The sequence below is a fragment of the Streptopelia decaocto genome (genome assembly GCF_964273445.1).
Source record: "Streptopelia decaocto genome assembly, chromosome: 6".
NCBI lineage: Eukaryota > Metazoa > Chordata > Aves > Columbiformes > Columbidae > Streptopelia > Streptopelia decaocto.
The window spans coordinates 26,486,561-26,503,950 of record NC_138660.1 but is presented as its reverse complement, the minus strand read 5'-3'; the positions used below and the strand labels follow the sequence as shown (position 1 = coordinate 26,503,950).

The 17,390-nt window shown below is 55.9% G+C and overlaps 3 protein-coding genes across 9 annotated transcripts in view; 1 reads left to right on the top strand and 2 right to left on the bottom strand.

The window, feature by feature from the left end:
• Positions 1-1,639: 1,639 nt before the first annotated feature.
• Positions 1,640-3,966, top strand: NEU4 (neuraminidase 4; the record flags this gene model as incomplete). Its single annotated transcript, XM_082056420.1, has 3 exons — positions 1,640-1,840; positions 2,022-2,277; positions 2,912-3,966. 3 exons carry the CDS (start codon positions 1,640-1,642, stop codon positions 3,964-3,966), a joined length of 1,512 nt encoding a protein of 503 aa, XP_081912546.1.
• Positions 3,967-4,916: 950 nt separating this feature from the next.
• Positions 4,917-11,552, bottom strand: TM4SF19 (transmembrane 4 L six family member 19; the record flags this gene model as incomplete). Its single annotated transcript, XM_082056940.1, has 5 exons — positions 4,917-5,500; positions 6,490-6,662; positions 8,170-8,253; positions 8,373-8,556; positions 11,356-11,552. 5 exons carry the CDS (start codon positions 11,550-11,552, stop codon positions 5,314-5,316), a joined length of 825 nt encoding a protein of 274 aa, XP_081913066.1. The 3' UTR covers positions 4,917-5,313.
• Positions 11,553-14,653: 3,101 nt separating this feature from the next.
• UBXN7 (UBX domain protein 7) overlaps positions 14,654-17,390 on the bottom strand; it is a 34,878-nt gene continuing 32,141 nt past the window's right edge. For 2 of the 7 annotated variants that reach the window (XM_082056933.1, XM_082056935.1), the window contains one exon: positions 14,654-17,202. The gene's annotated coding sequence lies outside the window, so the exon portion shown is untranslated. The remainder of the gene's footprint in view (positions 17,203-17,390) is intronic. The other 5 variants (XM_082056937.1, XM_082056936.1, XM_082056934.1 and 2 more) reach the window with 5 other exon arrangements.

The window sequence follows — 17,390 nt, the reverse complement described above, 5'->3', positions numbered from 1 at the left end:
GTTCAGCCCGGGGGAGCCCGGGGCCCTTCCCAGCCGCTCCTGCAGCTGAGCTGAGAGAGTTGGGATGTTCAACCTGGAGAAGAGAAGCTCTGGGGAGACCTTATTGTGGCCTTTCTGCACTCAAAAGGGGCCCAGAAGATGGGGACAGACTTTTGAGCAGGGCCTGTTGAGATAGTACAAGGGGTGATGGTTTTAAACTAAAGGAGGGAGGTTCAGGCTGGACATGCAGAAGGAATTGTTGCCCTGAGGGTGGTGAGAGCGTGTCCCAGGTTGGGCAGAGAGGTGGTGGATGAACCATCCCTGGAGACATCCCAGGCCAGGCTGGACGGGGCTCTGAGCAACCTGAGCTGGTGAAGATGTCCCTGCTCATGGCAGGGGGGGCACTGGGGGAGCTTTCACAGTCCCTTCAACCCAAACTGTTCTGTTGGCTTGCCATATCAGTGGCTTGCCATATCAATTCTGTCAAGCTGCTTTAGCTCAGCTGCTGGTGAGGATGGAATAAAAGCATAAAAATAATTTCTTAACAGCTGATCTGTGGGTGGGTGTCCCAGGGAGGCTGGGACCCTCTGGACCACAGTCCGTGGGTCAGGGAGCTCAGGGCTGGGGTGGACAAGGGCTGCAGCACCTGGGCAATGAGCTCTGGCCTCTCCCGGCCTGTGGGAGGAGGGAAACTGAGGCAGGCAATGCAAACACCCCCCATGGCTCCCTTTGCCTCCCTTCTCAGGGGATCCGAGCAAGACGGTTCAGCAGCCACGGGGCCCCCGGCTCAATAACGGGGCCTTTGTGCTGCAGCCTCTGCTGACTCAGGGCTTTTTTGCGGCCACGCCGCTGCGGGAGCCCCGTGACCATCGGTGGGGGGACCCTGTGGGGGGCAGCGGGCTCTGCAGAAGCCGGCGGCTGCGGGAGCTGGCGTTACCCCGTGACAGGGGACAGGGACCGAGGGGACACCCCAGCCGAGCGAGACCCGGTGAGTGACTTCGCTTTCTCCGTGGGGCGGCTGATCAGCGAAAGCTCCTAATTAAAACACGAGTGACAGCTGCTTTTGGCTGTTCCAATGGGATGCCCGTCTCATCCCATGGTGACAACCAGGGACACATCACCCTGGTGTCACTGCTGCTGTCCCCGAAGGAAAGGCGCTTGGGGACAGCGTGTACCCCACTGCCGCAGGGACAGCTTGGCCAGGGACCCCGCAGTTTGTGTCGTGCACCCAGGTTTTCTGTGCAGGGGAAACGAGGAGCAAAACTGTCCCTGATGTTGGGCTGGTCCCAGGGTCTTGGTTGTGCGGGGACAGGCTCTGGTCCCCAACACCCGCTGGGCGATGGGAGTGGGGAAATGCTGGTCACACCTGCCCTGTGCTGACTGGTGTCAATTTACCAGAACCCTCTTTTGAAGGGCCCCTTGAAGATCAATCTAATCTTATTTCGGGGTAGCCCAGGTCAGTGTCTTTGGTATTACCCCAACTCCTGTCCCACCGCTGAGCTGTGGTGACCCCATCCTTGCCCATAGTGACCTGTGCTCCTGGGGGGGTTCCCCAAACCCAAGTTAAGCTCCAAACCTCTCCAAGGACCACCCAGCTCCCAGCCGATCTCTCCCCCATCACCCCACCGGGGTGGGGACGCACGTTTCTGCCGCAGGCGCCATGGGCTCCCGGCACTTCCCCGCCCGGACCGTGCTCTTCGAGAAGGAATCCAACGGCGTCACGTACCGCGTGCCTGCCCTGCTCTACCTGCCCTGCGTGGCCAAGCTGCTGGCGTTTGCCGAGGAGCGGCTGAGCGCCGACGACACCCACGCCAACCTGCTGGTGCTGCGCCGCGGCTCCGTCTATGGCAGCTACGTGGAGGTGGGACGGGGGACGCGCCGGGGCCGAGGGGATGCGCTGGGCTGGGACACAGGAACAGTGGGGCGGTTGTCCTCCACTGCTTGTGCGGGGCACAGCTGAGCTCCTGGAGAAAAGGGGACGCTGTGTTGGGTGACGTGGGGTGGGTCTCACCCCTCTCTATCCTCTCCTCCCCGCCGGGCAGTGGGATGACATGCGTGTGCTGGAGACGGCGACGCTGCAGCACCACCGCTCCATGAACCCCTGCCCGCTGTACGACGAGTTCACCGGCACCCTCTTCCTTTTCTTCATCACGGTGCTGGGCAGGACGCCCGAAGCCTACCAGATCGTCACCGGCCAAAACGTCACCCGCCTCTGCTGCGTCACCAGCACCGACCAGGGCCTGAGCTGGAGCGCGGCCACAGACCTGACGCAGCAGGTCATCGGTGGAGCCATCAAAGGTAGCCCACCAGAGAGGGGCAAGGAGTGGGAGGACAGGCAGCAGGAGGGTGCACCTGGGGTTTGGCCCCCTGGAGCCACCTGTGGTGTGCACAAAGGTGGCCTCAGGGTAGGAAGCCCATGAGCATCAATTAGATGGAGTGGAAGAGGAATCCAAGCAGAGGACAGAAGGGATAGAGAGAGCATCCATATTGCTTGCATGGTGGAGGGGAGATGGAGAGGGCTCTGCTCCCAAGTAGCAAGCAATAGGATGAAACAGCCTCAAGTTGCGCCAGGGGAGGTTGAGGTTGGATGTGGGGAACAATTTCTTCCCCAAAGGGCTGTGGGGCATTGGAACAGGCTGCCCAGGGCAGTGCTGGAGTCACCATCCCTGGAGGGTTGGACAGATGGAGATGAGGTTCTCAGGGACATGGGGCAGGGACAGGGCTGGGGGAATGCTTGGACTTGACGAGCGTCTTCCAACCAAGATGATTCCATGACTGTGAGGACAACGGGGCAGTGTGGGGCTCTGCTGCCCTCCCACTCCCCCACCTTGCTTGGCCAGGCTGGGGGGTGCTCTGGAGACCCTATAACCTCAGGTGTGGCAGTGGCACCATGGAGGCCACTCTTCACCTCCATCCCCTCTCTGCTCCTCAGACTGGGCGACATTTGCCCTGGGCCCCGGGCACGGGATCCAGCTGCGGTCAGGGCGGTTGCTGGTGCCCGCCTACAGCTACCACATCGACTGCAAGGAGTGCTTCGGGCAGCTATGCAAGACCACCCCTCACTCCTTTGCCTTCTACAGCGACGACCACGGCCGGTGCTGGCACTTCGGCGAGTTCATCCCCAACCTGCAGACGGGCGAGTGCCAGCTGGTCTCGGTGGACGAGGAGGACGGTTCCAATGTCCTCTACTGCAACGCCCGCAGCCCCTTGGGCTTCAGGGTCCAGGCGCTCAGCACGGACGATGGGGCCGTCTTCCACGGGGGGCAGCTGGTCCAGCGGCTGGTCGAGCCCCCTCATGGCTGTCACGGCAGCATCATTGGCTTCCCTGCACCTTTTGTGTATGTCCCCACTGCTCCACGGGACCCTGTGATGTCCCTCCAGGGCTCGGCTCACTGTCTGCTCCCTGGGATGCTCCAGCAGTTTCGGTACCTGTCCCCGGGGCAGGCAGCAGGTGATAAGCCGCCCACTGTGGCCACCAGCAGCCACCACGAGCCAGCTGAGCCTGAGAAGGGTTGTCCTTCCCCAGAGCGTCACTGTCATGCCCACAGCATCACTTCAGTCCGAGGGGACCCCACAGTGAGCCCCAGCCCCCCTGCTTTCTTCCAAGCACCGACGTGGGTCCTCTACTCCCATCCTACCAGCTCCATGTCACGGGTCAACATGGGGGTTCACCTGAGCACCTTCCCCAGGGACGTGGAGAGCTGGACCGAGCCCTGGGTCATCTACGAGGGCCCAAGCGCTTACTCAGACCTGGCTTACATGGAGCTGCCCTACAACGAGGCCTCCATCACTGGTGGCCCGGCCATCGCTTTTGCCTGTCTCTATGAGAACGGAACGCGGTCGCCCTATGAGCAGATCTCCTTCAGCATGTTCACGCTGCACGACGTGCTCCAGAACATCCCCCTGGCAGCCACTGCTCCCCAGCGGGACGGTCCCCCCACCCTGCGCCATGGCAAGTGGGGCCGAAAGAGCTGCCTTGTCTCCTAGTGCCCCCCAGGTCGGCTCCCTCCAGGTCCCCAGGCCACCAGCCCAGCACACAAGGATGCTCTCAGCCTGGGGTCCTGACACCACGTCATGCAGGAGCCGTGCACTAACATCCCAAAACTGGGGGTTATCTCATTCCTATTGCTACTTTTTTAATTATATAGTTGGTTGGGCAGGGAGGCTTGTGCCACCAGCCCTGCCTCAGGTTCCCTCCTGAGCACGTGAGCCACCCCATAAAATACATAACGGGGGCACCAGCAGCACTGGGGGGGAGCAGGGAGCTGGGGACACCCTGTGTCACCCGCATGTGGGGGACATGATGCTCTGGCTGTGCTGTACCTGGTGCTACCACTCTGCTCCGGGGGTTTTCCTCCCATGGTCATAAATGTTTATGTTCCTTTTTTACTTGCTCCTTTTTAATGATCCTGTTAGAGCCAAATCCTCGTCTTCTCAATGGTCTCTCTGAAATCACCCAGTTACTGTTTAATCTGGCTAATGGCTTTTGTTTTTAAACTACCATGAACATTGCTAACTTTCCACCCACCCGTACCATTTTTGGGGTAAACGTCCTTGCAGCACAGGCCGGTTCAGGTCTGTCCCCATGCTCGGTCCCTGTAAAGGTTTAGGGGACAAGGGCACAGGGATGGAGGACACACTGACACCGGTGACAGCCCTGGGAGCACAGCGGCGGGTGGTGCGATGGGCTCGGGGCCGGTTGGGGATGTGCGGCTGCTCCTCACATTTGCTGCACATAGTTCTGTGTGTATGGGCGAGTATTTTTGGGGGGGCTACACCTCAGTTCCAGCACTGCCTCCCCCAGCATGACTCCATCCATGTTTCCCAGCCCCAGCCGGAGCCCGGCTCAGTTCCTCTGGTCTCCTGGGTTTTGGAAGCCTCTCCCACCCACATGGAGATAAAGAGCAACACAGATTGATTAACAAAAATAGATTAGTGTTCCAGCTCTTATCTCTATAAATACAATCGTGTCACATTTTGCACTTGGGCAGGTGGATGCTGACGAGGAGCAGCCGGGGAAGCCATTGGGCTCATGCCAGGAGCCAGGTCCTCACCTCCATCGCTCACGGGGCTGGTTCCCAACCCCAAAAGTCTGCCAGGCCCCTGGGTGGAGGGAGAGGCATCGCCCGGGCAGGGGGCAGCCCTGTGCACACCGACCCACGCACCTCCTGTCAGCATCCCGGGTGTCTGTCCCCTGTGGGGGAGTCCGTCTGTCTTGCACTGAGTGGAGCTCACAGTCTGTGCCATATTCCTGCCGGGGCATTTGTCACCGCCAAGGGACGGCGGGGGACATCACCTCCTCCGAGCAGCAGCCTCCGGCACTGCCGCGGGTCCCTACTTGCCCTCGCAGAAGCCGCAGAGGCAGCCAAGGCAGCCGTTGAGGATCTGGAGGGAGGCCAGCACCATCTCAGCAGCGCTGACGAGCAGCAGCAGGGAGAAGAGGATGATGTTCCAGGCCACGACACCCGCCGGCTCCAGGCAGGTGCTCCAGGTGTGATGATCGTAGAGGTAGTTCTCTACCCTGCGCCACGGGGAGAAGAGGAGATGCAAAGTGCTGCCCCATGGAGGGGCAGGAATCACGTCTCTTTCTGCCACAGATGAGTGCCCCAGCCACCCCGTCCTTCATCCGAGGATAAGCGGGGTGTGCAGGGTGATGGGGATGGGAGGAACTGCAGAATCACAGAATTGCTTTGGTTGGAAAAGACCATCAAGTCCAACCGTTCCCCCACCCCCGGCACTGCCCCATGTCCCTGAGAACCTCATGTCCGTCTGTCCAACCCTCCAGGGATGGTGACTCCAGCACTGCCCTGGGCAGCCTGTTCCAATGCCCCACAGCCCTTTGGGGAAGAAATTGTTCCCACATCCAACCTCAACCTCCCCTGGCGCAACTTGAGGCCGTTTCCTCTGCTCCTGGCGCTTGTTCCTGGGGAGCAGAGCCCGACCCCCCCCCGGCTCCAAGCTCCTTTCAGGCAGTTCAGAGATCAGAAGGTCTCCCCTCAGCTCCTGTTCTCCAGCTGAACCCCCCAGCTCCCTCAGCCGCTCCCATCACACTTGTGCTCCAGCCCCTCACCAGCTCCGTTCCCTTCTCTCCACTCGCTCCAGCACCTCAAGGCCTTTCTTGGCTTGAGGGGCCCAAAACCGCCCCCAGGATTCGCGGTTTGGGCTCCCCAGATCCCAGCACAGGGACGGTCACTGCCCTGGGCCTGCTGGCCACACCAGTGCTGGTACCAGCCAGGGTGCTGGTGGCCTCTTGGCCACCTGGGCACACGCTGGCTCATGTTCAGCCGCTGTCACCAACACCCCCAGGTCCTTTTCCACTGGGCACTTTCCCAAGCCCAGAGCACTCATGGGGTTGTTGTGACCCATGCAGAAACCTGTGTAAGGTGAAGACCTCTTGAGTTACTGCATCACCACCAGCAAACCCACCAACTCTACCTACCATAAATAACACCAACTTAATTAGCAATAAGCTGATGAGGTGGCACCAGCGACTCAGCCTCACTGCCTTACCTGATGTCAGGCTCCTGGCCACCGGCATCCAGGAAGGGGTAACCCCAGAGGGGGCCGTGCTCAGTGGTGTTGTAGAAGCAGAGGGGTCCATTGGTCAAACCCACCCCGGAGAGGACAAAGCAGGCGGCGGCACCCAGGAGTGCCAGCTTGGAGAGCACAGCGGAGACAAAAGCCTGTGGGGAACACCGGAGAGGACCGAAAGTCAGATGGGCTCCAATAACGTTGTTGTGTGTTGCTGGTGGAGTTTGCTAAGGGGGCAAAACTCCCTTTCACCACAAAGGGCTTCAGCCTCATGAGTGGAGGTTGAGGATGGAGAGGTCAGTGGGTTGTTTTGAGCTGGACAGAAGTGGGCAGCGAGTGGGACGGGCAGGGAGCTGCTGCATGGAGCCTGGTGGGGCAGAGCCCTGTCCTCTGGGGAGGTGGCACCATGGAGCGTCCCACCACAGGGCCACAGGAGAGGGGACACCCCAACATGACCCAGCATGGAAGAGCGGGCACCCTACCACATCCCATCATGGGATTATTGGAGAGGAGGGTCCATGCCACGTCCCACCACAGGGCCACAGGAGAGGTGGCAGCCTGCTGTGACACAACGCAGGAGAGGGGGCACCCACCACGGGACCAGGGGAGAGGGGAATCTGTGCCATGTCCCACCATGGGGCCATGGGAGAGGTGGCACCCTGCCACAGCCTGCCACAGGAGAGGGGCCACCCATCACATCCCACCATGGGGCCACAGGAGAGGAGGGTCCTCACCATGTCTCACCGTGGGACAGGAGGGTCTCCACCATGTCCCACTATGGGGCCAAGGGACGGGAAGGTCTCCACCATGTCCCACCATGGGGCCATGGGACAGGAAGGTCCCCACCATGGGGCCACAGGAGAGGAGGGTCCCCACCATGTCTCACCGTGAGACAGGAGGGTCTCCACCATGTCCCACCATAGGGCCAAGGGATGGGGAGGTCCCCACCATGTCCCACCATGGGGCCATGGGAGAGGAGGGTCCCTACTATGTCCCACCATGGGGCCACAGGAGAGGAGGGTCCCTACTGTGTCCCACCATGGGGCCACAGGAGAGGAGGGTCTCCACCATGTCCCACCATAGGGCCAAGGGATGGGAAGGTCCCCACCATGTCCCACCATGGGGCCACAGGAGAGGAGGGTCCCTACTATGTCCCACCATGGGGCCACAGGAGAGGAGGGTCTCCACCATGTCCAACCATGTCACGCCATGGGACAGGAAGTTCCCCACCATGTCCCACCATGGGGCCACAGGAGAGGAAGGGTCCCCACCATGTCACACCATGGGACAGGAGGTTCCCCACCATGTCCCGCTATAGGGCCACAGGACAGGAGGGTCCCCACCATGTCCCACCATGGGGCCATGGGAGAGGAGGGTCCCTACCATGTCCCACCATGGGGCCACGGGACAGGAGGTTCCCCACCATGTCTCACCATGGGGCCATGGGACAGGAGGGTCCCCACCATGTCCCACCATGGGAGAGGTGGCACCCTGCCACGTTCCACTGCGGGAGCAGGGGCACCCTACAACATCCCACCATGGGACAGGAGGATCCATGTCATGTCCCACCACAGGAGAGGTGGCACCATGTCATGTCCCCCCTGGGGCCACCCACTATGCGCCAGCTGGGGCTGCTTTGGCACGGGGTCCCCTCCTTACGTTGCGCCGGGTGCCGCAGTCGGAGCAGCCGGCACAGCCGCATCGCCACCCCACCGCCGTGATGTGGGTCGCTGCCAGCAGCACCTGCGGAGAGAAAAAGCAGCTGGGGACAAAAAGGAGACACCAGCCCCATCCCTTCATCCCTGCTCCGTGGACATGAGGCAGGACGCGAGGCAGGACGCAGTGTGAACCGCGGTACTCACAGCGATGCCGCCGCCCCAGACGCCCGGCACGGCCTTGGCGTGTCGGCTGATGTGCCCCTCGGCCAGGTACCGCCACGTCCCGCCAGGGAAGAGCAGGAGGACGCTGGCGGCCATGGAGAGTGTGCCCAGCGCCAGCAGGCAGGGACCCACGATCCGGCTGCACTTCCCCACACACATGGCCACCCTGCACGGGGACAGGAGGAAGAGGAGGAGAGGAAGGGGCTGCCTTTTAGAGAGCAGTGTAGGGGAAAGGGACCTGGGGGTCCTGGGGACAGCAGGGTGACCGTGAGCCAGCACTGGGCCCTTGTGGCCAGGAAGCCAATGGTACCTGGGGTGGGTTAGAAGGGGGTGGTCAGTAGGTCAGACAGGTTCTCCTGCCCCTCTGCTCTGCCCTGGTGAGACCACACCTGGAATCTTGTGTCCAGTTGTGGCCCCTCAGTTCCAGCAGGACAGGGAACTGCTGGAGAGAGTCCAGCGCAGCCACCAAGATGCTGAAGGGAGTGGAGCATCTCCCGTGTGAGGAAAGGCTGAGGGAGCTGGGGCTCTGGAGCTGGACAAGAGGAGACTGAGGGGGGACTCATTCCTGGGGATCAATATGGAAAGGGGGAGTGTCAGGAGGATGGAGCCAGGCTCTTCTGGGTGACAACCAGTGACAGGACAAGGGGCAATGGGTGCAAACTGGAACACAGGAGGTTCCGCTTGAATATGAGAAGAAAGTTCTTCATGGTGAGGGTGGCAGAGCCTGGCCCAGGCTGCCCAGGGGGGTTGTGGAGTCTCCTTCTCTGCAGACATTCCAACCTGCCTGGACACCTTCCTGTGTAACCTCATCTGGGTGTTCCTGCTCCATGGGGGGATTGCACTGGGTGAGCTTCCCAGGTCCCTTCCAACCCCTGACATTCTGGGATGTGACATTCTGTGGTTTGGCCCGCCGGTGCCCCACAGCTCCCCCACCCTGAGTCCATCTCCCAGCCGCGAGTACACAGGAGTTTGCTGATTTGTGCTTTTTTTGTCTCCACCAGCACTGAGTGCAATTTCCAAAGGAAATTCTATTTTCCCCACACTGTCTAATTAATCATATATTAAAAATAAAATCAATATTAATACCAATCTTTCACTGCCAAACTGTTTCCTTGATGTTAAGCTATTTTATCCTAGAAGGAGAAGTCCAAATTTAGACTAACCCTAATATTCCTTTGCTAGGGACTTTAAGGCAAGTCCTGCACCAAGCCTTGAAACCGTGAGACCCGCATGGTCGAATCCTCCAAAACGTTCCTGCGGGCAGGAGCCCAACCACTGCAACGCCATTTGACTCTGAGCCCTTACAATGAGCCAGGAAAGGGCTGGAATCCTTGGACGAGGACTTGTGAAAGCACATCAGACTCCAATTAAATCCAGCAGCAACTCCATCCCCACCGCACACTGGTCCTACCCTTGGTCTGGATATGCTGAAAACAATTAGTTAATTAAGAAGAGGTTATCAGCTACCCGCAGGCGAGGCACCCAGCTCCGCTGGTGTTTTATGGAGTTACTGGTTCACCTATGTGGTGCTTGCCCATCTCCAGGTGACACCTTGCCAAAGTCAGTTTTCTCTCCTTCCCCCATGGACACGGGATGTCCATCAGTTGCGCTGGGACCGCTGAACACAACCTGTTGCCCCGTCTTCCCAGGTTTCCTCTACTCTGCATTCATTTTTGCTTTGGGTTGGTTTTATGCATTTTCCCCATTCCCGGTGGTTTGCAACCCGTTTTGCACAACCTCCCTGAGTCATAGAATGTCCTGAGTTGGAAGGATCATGGAGTCCAACTCCTGTCCCTGCAATGACAACCCCACAGGTCACCCCGTGTGTCTGAGCACGGTGTCCAGTCTCTTCTTGAACACTGTCAGGTTGGGGCCGTGACACCTCCCTGGGGAGCCCGTTCAGTGTCCAGCAGCTCTGGGTGAAGAACCTTTTCCTCATGTCCCACTGACCCTCCCTGGCACATCTCCTGCTGTTCCCTGGGCTCTGTCACTGTCACAGAGCAGAGCTCACCCTGCCCCTCCTGCTCCTGCTGAACCTGCAGCCCATGAGCTCTGTGCTCAGTCTGCTCTGCTCCAGCTCAACAAACCCAGGGGCTCAGCCGCTGCTCACACGGCTTCCCCTCCAAACCTTCACCAATCGAGCTGCTTCTCACACTGGCTGATTTATTTCAGGCTTGCTCTGGCTTTGCAAAAGCAGAAGCAAAGAGGCGCCGCACGGTTGTTTCTGTGGCAGAGCCGCCTCAGGCCGCGCGTCCGGCCCCGGCACAGCCCGGGGGACACAGCCCAAGGGGACTTTGCGGCGCTGGGAGCTGCTGGACACCAGCCCCAGGGGCTGCCGGGGCCGGGGAGAGCTGAATGTGGGGGGACAGGGTTGGAAAACGTGGAGAGCCAATGAGCCCAAGGTGGACCAGCAGCTCCAGCCATCCTGGAGCTTCACTGCCCCTCTGCTGTCTGTCCTCCCTGCCTTGGTCGAAGGAATTCAGGGCCTCCCGCCCTCACTGCGCTCCCACCTGCAGTCCAGGGATGGTGGGTGCTTGTCCCCCCAGAGCCAGGAGCACCCAGTGTGAGTCCCACCTCCCTACTTTGGAGGATCTTCCAGAAGTGCTCTTGCTCCTCTGGAGCAAGCGGGGATCGCTCTCACCAGCCAGAGGCTCTGGTGGTTTCCTGCAAGTCTCCCCTTCACCCCCCAAGGCCTCTCCTTCCCTCCAGCGCTGCCCTCTCCCCAGGTCTCCTTGCCCCAGGAGGCTCTCCATGGCTCCCCTTGGGCAAGAAGCAGGTTGGCATGAGTTGCATTCTTCTACCTCAGCAGACAGACAAACCTCTCCAAAAGTGGAGATAAAGTGCAGCTGAACCAGCCTCTGTTAGGACCCTTTTGACTCCCATCCTGCCAGCACGTCTCCATGGCCAAAAGCAAGGGGATCCAAGCAAAGCCCACGGAACGTGTCCTCCTGCCGTCCTGGCTTACCTGGGAGCAGTGCCCCGCGGAGCCAGCAGCGTCCACCCCTCGGATGGGCCCTGTCCTGGAGGCGTCGCCCATGGGTGACTATTTATGGTGTGTGCTCCACGTCTTGTTCCTCCACCCCGAGGTCCACCCACCGCATCACTCATGATCCTTCCTCTCCCACTCAGCCGGCGGCTCAGAAGGAAGGATGACTGTCCCATCTCAATGAGGTGGCCTCCGCCGGCACCGCGGCTGATCCCTCTGCTCCGTTATGTCCCCTGTCACCAGCAGAAGCCACGAGTCCACCAGCACACGCACAACTTCAGATTTTAAGGCTTCTACCACGTCTGCCCTAAATGCCTTGACCACTGCCCGAGCAGCAAACGCCTTTTTTCCTGAAACAACCTACAATGACTATTTAAGAGAGAACGTTTTCCTTTCAGACCACACCAAACACTGTCTCTCTGTCACCTTAAGTCCATGTCCTCCACCAAGGGCTTCATCCATCACGTTTCACCTTATTTCCCCTCGTCGTGCGAAGCTTCGTGCACAGATGCTGAACAGTTCAGGTTTGCCTCTTCTCATTTTTATGCACAGGAGGGAGCACACTAGTCTTTCAATAAAGGCTTCTAAATCCACATTCTCACATCACCGCTGCTTCCCATCTCCTGTCCTTTGCTTCTTCGCAGATTGCTCCAGGTGTTGACCGTAACCCCATTACGTATGTCTCGCACCCTGGTGGTAACATTGAGAGAGAAAGGTTATTTCTGGATATTTTAATTATTGCAAGGCATCAGACATTTCCAAGTCCTACTGGGGGTGCCCATGGTGTGTGACGTGGAAGCTCCTTTTCTGTCCCCACAGAGAAGGTCTGACGGTAGCAGCTCCAAGATGGGAACAGGACCAGGAGAACATTCCCTCCATGTCTGAGAACAGGAGACAGGGAAGCTGTAGTACAAAAAGCCAGCAAAAATGGGGCAGTTTTTGTGGCCGAGGAGTTGCAGCAGCACAAGGAAGGAGGGGAATTGCTCATGGGCCGTGTGGGGGAAAGGAAGACTCTTCTCCAAGAAGAGTTTGGAGAAGGTTCGTATTCCTTGTGGGTTCATCATGAGGGCCTGTGGCACATCAGCTGCTCGGGACGTGGGTTTCCCCCTCTGCAACAGCCACGGGAAACGAAGCGTAAGTGCCTTATAGCCCCCATATGGTCTTGCTCTGATAGAAAGGGGCAACTACCTTTTGGTTTACAACCCAACTTGCTCTACCCAGGGTAAGGCACACAAGTAGCATCTGCCAACACGCTTCAGAGCGGCTTTTCCGGCCCTCAAACCAAGGAGTACGGGAGCAGCGAGAATGTAAAACCTGCCCTAAGGACAACGTGCCGCTGTTTGTTGGGAGAAGCAGGAAATGGAGTTGGAGCCCTTGAGTGCCACGTGGAAAGAGATGGATGTGTTACATCAGCCAATTCCCTTAGTCTAGGAAAAAATAAGCTGAGAGGAGCAGACTATGTGAATAATGATTCCTCTGAAAGGAAAATCGGAGTTTGCACCAGCACGTAAATCCCCGTTTTATTCTTAAATAACATGAATCGGCCTCTGAAAAGCAGACAGGAGCCAAGGAGAAACATGTAGGACCTGCAGGACTGCTGAGAATAATCCAATTTCTCCTTCCTTTTTTTTATTTTACTTAGAGAGGAAGTGTTTTTCACTTTGCTGGAAGAAAATGTGTTGCAACCTCATCTTGTGCCCTTTTCTACGTCACAGCAATCTGAGCTTCCTGCGTGGCCACACACATGATCTGATCCATCATCTCCCACAGAAAACCCCCGTGCCGCCCAGCGGGAAGTGTCAGGGTGAATCTTTTCCCCGCAGCGTCGCTGATCTTCCCCTTACACCCACCCAGCCCGAGGCTCTGAGAGTAATTTTAGCCCCATGTGGCTTTCCCAGGCACCGTGAGCGGCCGCATGCTCCCCTTTCTCACACCAGAACTGAATTATGAAAGCCTCAGCACAGCAATTACGGGCAAGTAACTCGCTGCCGAGTCACCCGGCCACGGCGCTGCCCAACACGGCCCCATGCAGATCAATGCTGGCCCGGCCCCGTCCTCCTGCTCACACCTTCCCCAGCTCCCGATCGCAGCTGAAGAGATGCCGGTCGCTTTCATCCCAGCTGCTTTCTGTGCATTTATCCCGTCACACTTAGAGGACTCTGCCTCTCTGCTGCACGGTTTGCAGGTCACGGTTGGCAATGGCTCTTCCTGAGGTCGGTGAGGTTTTTATAACCACTACATCCACTCTCTTAACCAGGTTCCCCAGCTCTTTGCTTCCCCAAACTCCTCTGGGAATTGCGTAGCAGGCCGGGTTTCAGGTGTGGTTTGGGTTCCAGGAGAATCAAAGAGGCTGAGTTGAGTTTGAATCGGTGAGACTGAACCATTCTGTGCCCACCTTGTCCTGTCCACGATTGCGTGGTGTCTCCCACTCCTCTCAGTAGCATCTCTAGACCTGTTTCTGCTGCGAGCGAGCTAAGACTCCTCTCAAATCAGGTGTGGGATGTTTGCTGTCAACAGTGATCCCTTAGACAAGCCCTGCACGGAGATTGTGGCTCAAACTCGGACTGAAGAAGCACCAACACGATGCTGCTGGACAACACAGCATTTGCTTTAGCTTCTTTATGAACTTCACCTGATTTATCACTTCAGATGAGATAAACCAAAGCAGTTACAAGTTCGAAGGAGTCTGCAGAAAGGAAAAATAGATACATTAAAAATGAGGTATCTTGAGTTTACCCTGTAATTCCTTGACCCGCAGACTGTGATGAAACATATTTCCGACTCAGTTGGAAGGGGAAATATAAGCTGCACGAAGGGATCAGGCTGTTCTCCAGCCTTGAAAGGCGCACAAGCGAGTCTTCATCACAGAAACAGCAATTGTCCTGTTAATACCATGAGGAGAGGTGCATACACCGAAAAACTGAAGTCAGCCCCCAGACAGGCTTGGAAAAGCGAGGAGGACGTGGATGGTTCAGAATAGAAAAGCCATGTGTTCTCCGCTCTTCCTTTGGGAAGGATGGAAAATCCCAGCCCTGCCTCTTTCTATTCAGTTCCACGAGGGTATTTTTCCTACCAAAGGTTTGTCTCACTTCGAGATTTTGTAATGGGTTGAAGTTTTGGCTGACAGTTTTACTAACAACTCATATACTCACCTATAGGGAACTCAGTTTGATTTTCTTCCCTTCTACCCCAATAACCTTAAGGAAAAAACTCCATGTAATGCAGGAACTAAACCAACGAAAAACCCACAACCCAAAAGCCAAGAGATGCAGAAAGCTACTGAAAACAGTTTGTTTTATTTCCAGGATCAAATATTACAATAGGACATTTACATATATTTATAAAAAAATGCAGCAGTTGTGTATATAGATCAGAGGTTTCCTTGAGTTTGGTCCCTCCCAGCACAGTGAGCTGAAATCTTCCCAATTAATCCTCTCCCTCCTCCCACATGGAGTCGCCATCATTGAAGAATAAGGTGACTACTGTAAAAACCGACAGGCAAACACATAATTTTGAAACCCTAAGTTCATCAATTAGAGGAAACAGGCTCATTTTGTAAAAACCATCTACCCTATGGTCTGGTGTCTCTGATGAGGCACCGTGTCTCTGAGTGGGGTTTTACCCAGATGTTCTTCACGTACATCTGTTCTCTAAAATAGCACCTTGTCCCCCCACTCCACAGACTTCTACCATTGATCCTGCTATACCTCAGTGTCTCAGCAGCATTTAACGAGCAATTACAAAACGACTTTTCTCCGTACTGCAGACACTCACAGTAATTAATGACAGCGACCAAATCCCGAACTTCTGCAATCACTCGTTATTTACCCATTTAAAACTGAGGCAGGTTGAGGCACTGATGTCAAGTGCCACGTTCTCCGATTAAAAACACGTGTGTGTGTGTATATATAAGTATATACATATGGCTATATTTATTGGGGGCGGACAGACATTAAGCATCTCACGGACAAGAGGGGACTGGAGTAAAAGTCGCCCTGTACACCACGACCGAAAGGGAATCCATTAACCTCGCCAGTTCAGGAGCACATATTAACATCACCAAACCGCGGTGAGATCTTGGGCTCGGACAGAGAAAACCTCAGCAAGACTCTCTTTGCAGAACGTCAACCAACAAACCTCAACAGCCGGCCACTAAATGTGTTCAGATCAACTCCAAACACGCGACTGTCGGTCTTGCCAACGCCGTGGATGGCCAATATAGGGCTCGACACGCGTTTTGTTTCTCCTGTAAACCCGCAGCTGTTGCGTTTGTAGAAAGTATTTTCTGTTAAAATAAATAAATAGAAAGGGATAAATAGAAGAGGGATTTGGATCTGTTAAACCAGCTCGACAAGGCACATGCAGTCGGTGCGGGACCGAGACTTTGCACTTCACCCGTCTCAAGCGCATCCCTGCCACCCCTTCTCCTCTGGGAATATTCTTACTAACTTGACTAAAGAGGAATCAAACAAGCAGCAAGCAGTGACATTTACTACAAACTAAGAAGGCAGAAACACTAAAGAAATTCCTGAAACGACACGTTTTCCCATTCACACGGACACTCCCACACAGGTGTTACCTGTTTCCACACAGTTTAGAAAGAACCCAAACCCATCACATTTGATGCATCTCCCCGGCGTTTGGAACCTGACGAACGCAGTACAAGTGATGCTTTGTCCCCAAAAGAAAGTTGCTTTTCCTTTAGCCCTTGTGGCTCCCGAGTTGCTGCGAAAAAGCTCAGTGCTCGGGCAAGAACAGCAATTCCCGACACTCGGCCTTTCAGCAGTGAGGTTTATTTATTCAAACACTGGCTGCCCGTTTCTGCAAGGGCACAAACCAGCAGTAAATGGAAGTTGGTGCAGCTGAGTATATAAAATCTTTAAAAAATGCAGCTAAGAAAGTCGCGGACAATGTGAAATGCTGTTTGCAGTAGCGAACAAGCGATGTGCTTTACGGATGAGAGGTGTTGTTCTGTAATAGTGAAGCAGCTCTGGAAACTATGCTGATGCAAAATTGCTGTTTAAATCCACTTGGAACAACAGTACCTTTGGGTGCCTTTTTAGAGACAACTATTTTACAGGGTACTATGCGCACACATGCGCATTCTTTTAATAATGGTGTTAACTTATCTGATTTCTCAGAAAGGGCAACACACTTCAGCCCCCGAACGTCAGAAATGTAATAATCACAGATGGCAACTCAAGGCCTCTCGTGTATGCCCAGAAACGTCTGGTGCAGCCTTTACCTGCCCTTTTGCTGCTGGGAGGGAACAGTGTGAGGCTGATGCTGCTCAATCAGCTTGATTTAGTGCAGGTATGATTGGGAAGACCCCAAATCCTTCCCTGGGCCTCTGAAGGATCACGAGGGAGAAGCCAACAGGAAACATCAACAGGATAAGGCCTGAAACATGTTAGTTCTGTTCAGTTCTCTATTCCCACCGTCTGCATGTGCTTCTGCTCCTCCAAACAACACCCGAATTATGGCCAAGCAACACCCGTGGGAAGCCACAAGCCACAGCCTTTGAAGGATTTCTTTCCTCTCTCCTGCATATTCCAACATCTCCTTTTGCAATCTGAGATTCAAGGCTTTTTTTTTTTCCAACCTTGTCAAAAGCGATTTGAACGTCAGACTGAACATCTAGAAATGACTGTGACAAATGGTTTATAAACGGAGCCCAATGAGCTTGTACCTTCACTGCTACAAGCTGCCAGAGCTGTAACGTGGGTGACGTTTTCAGCCATGTTCCTCCAAGCTCCAAAGGGCTTCGAATATGAATGAAGGCGTGAAAAGGTTCTATCCCGGCTGGTGCAAACAGCAGCAGCACAGCTGATGGACACACATTAGGTTATTAAAAGAGTAATATTTTTCTAAATAAAACTCCAAGAAACAAAAAATTAAGTGAGAGCATAAGCACTCCTGGTGCCGCCACACCAGCCAGCAAAACCATTTACTGTGCCCAAGAGACACATTCCTCAATGGTTTAAAAATAAACCTGCTGCAGGCAACGTCTGCTT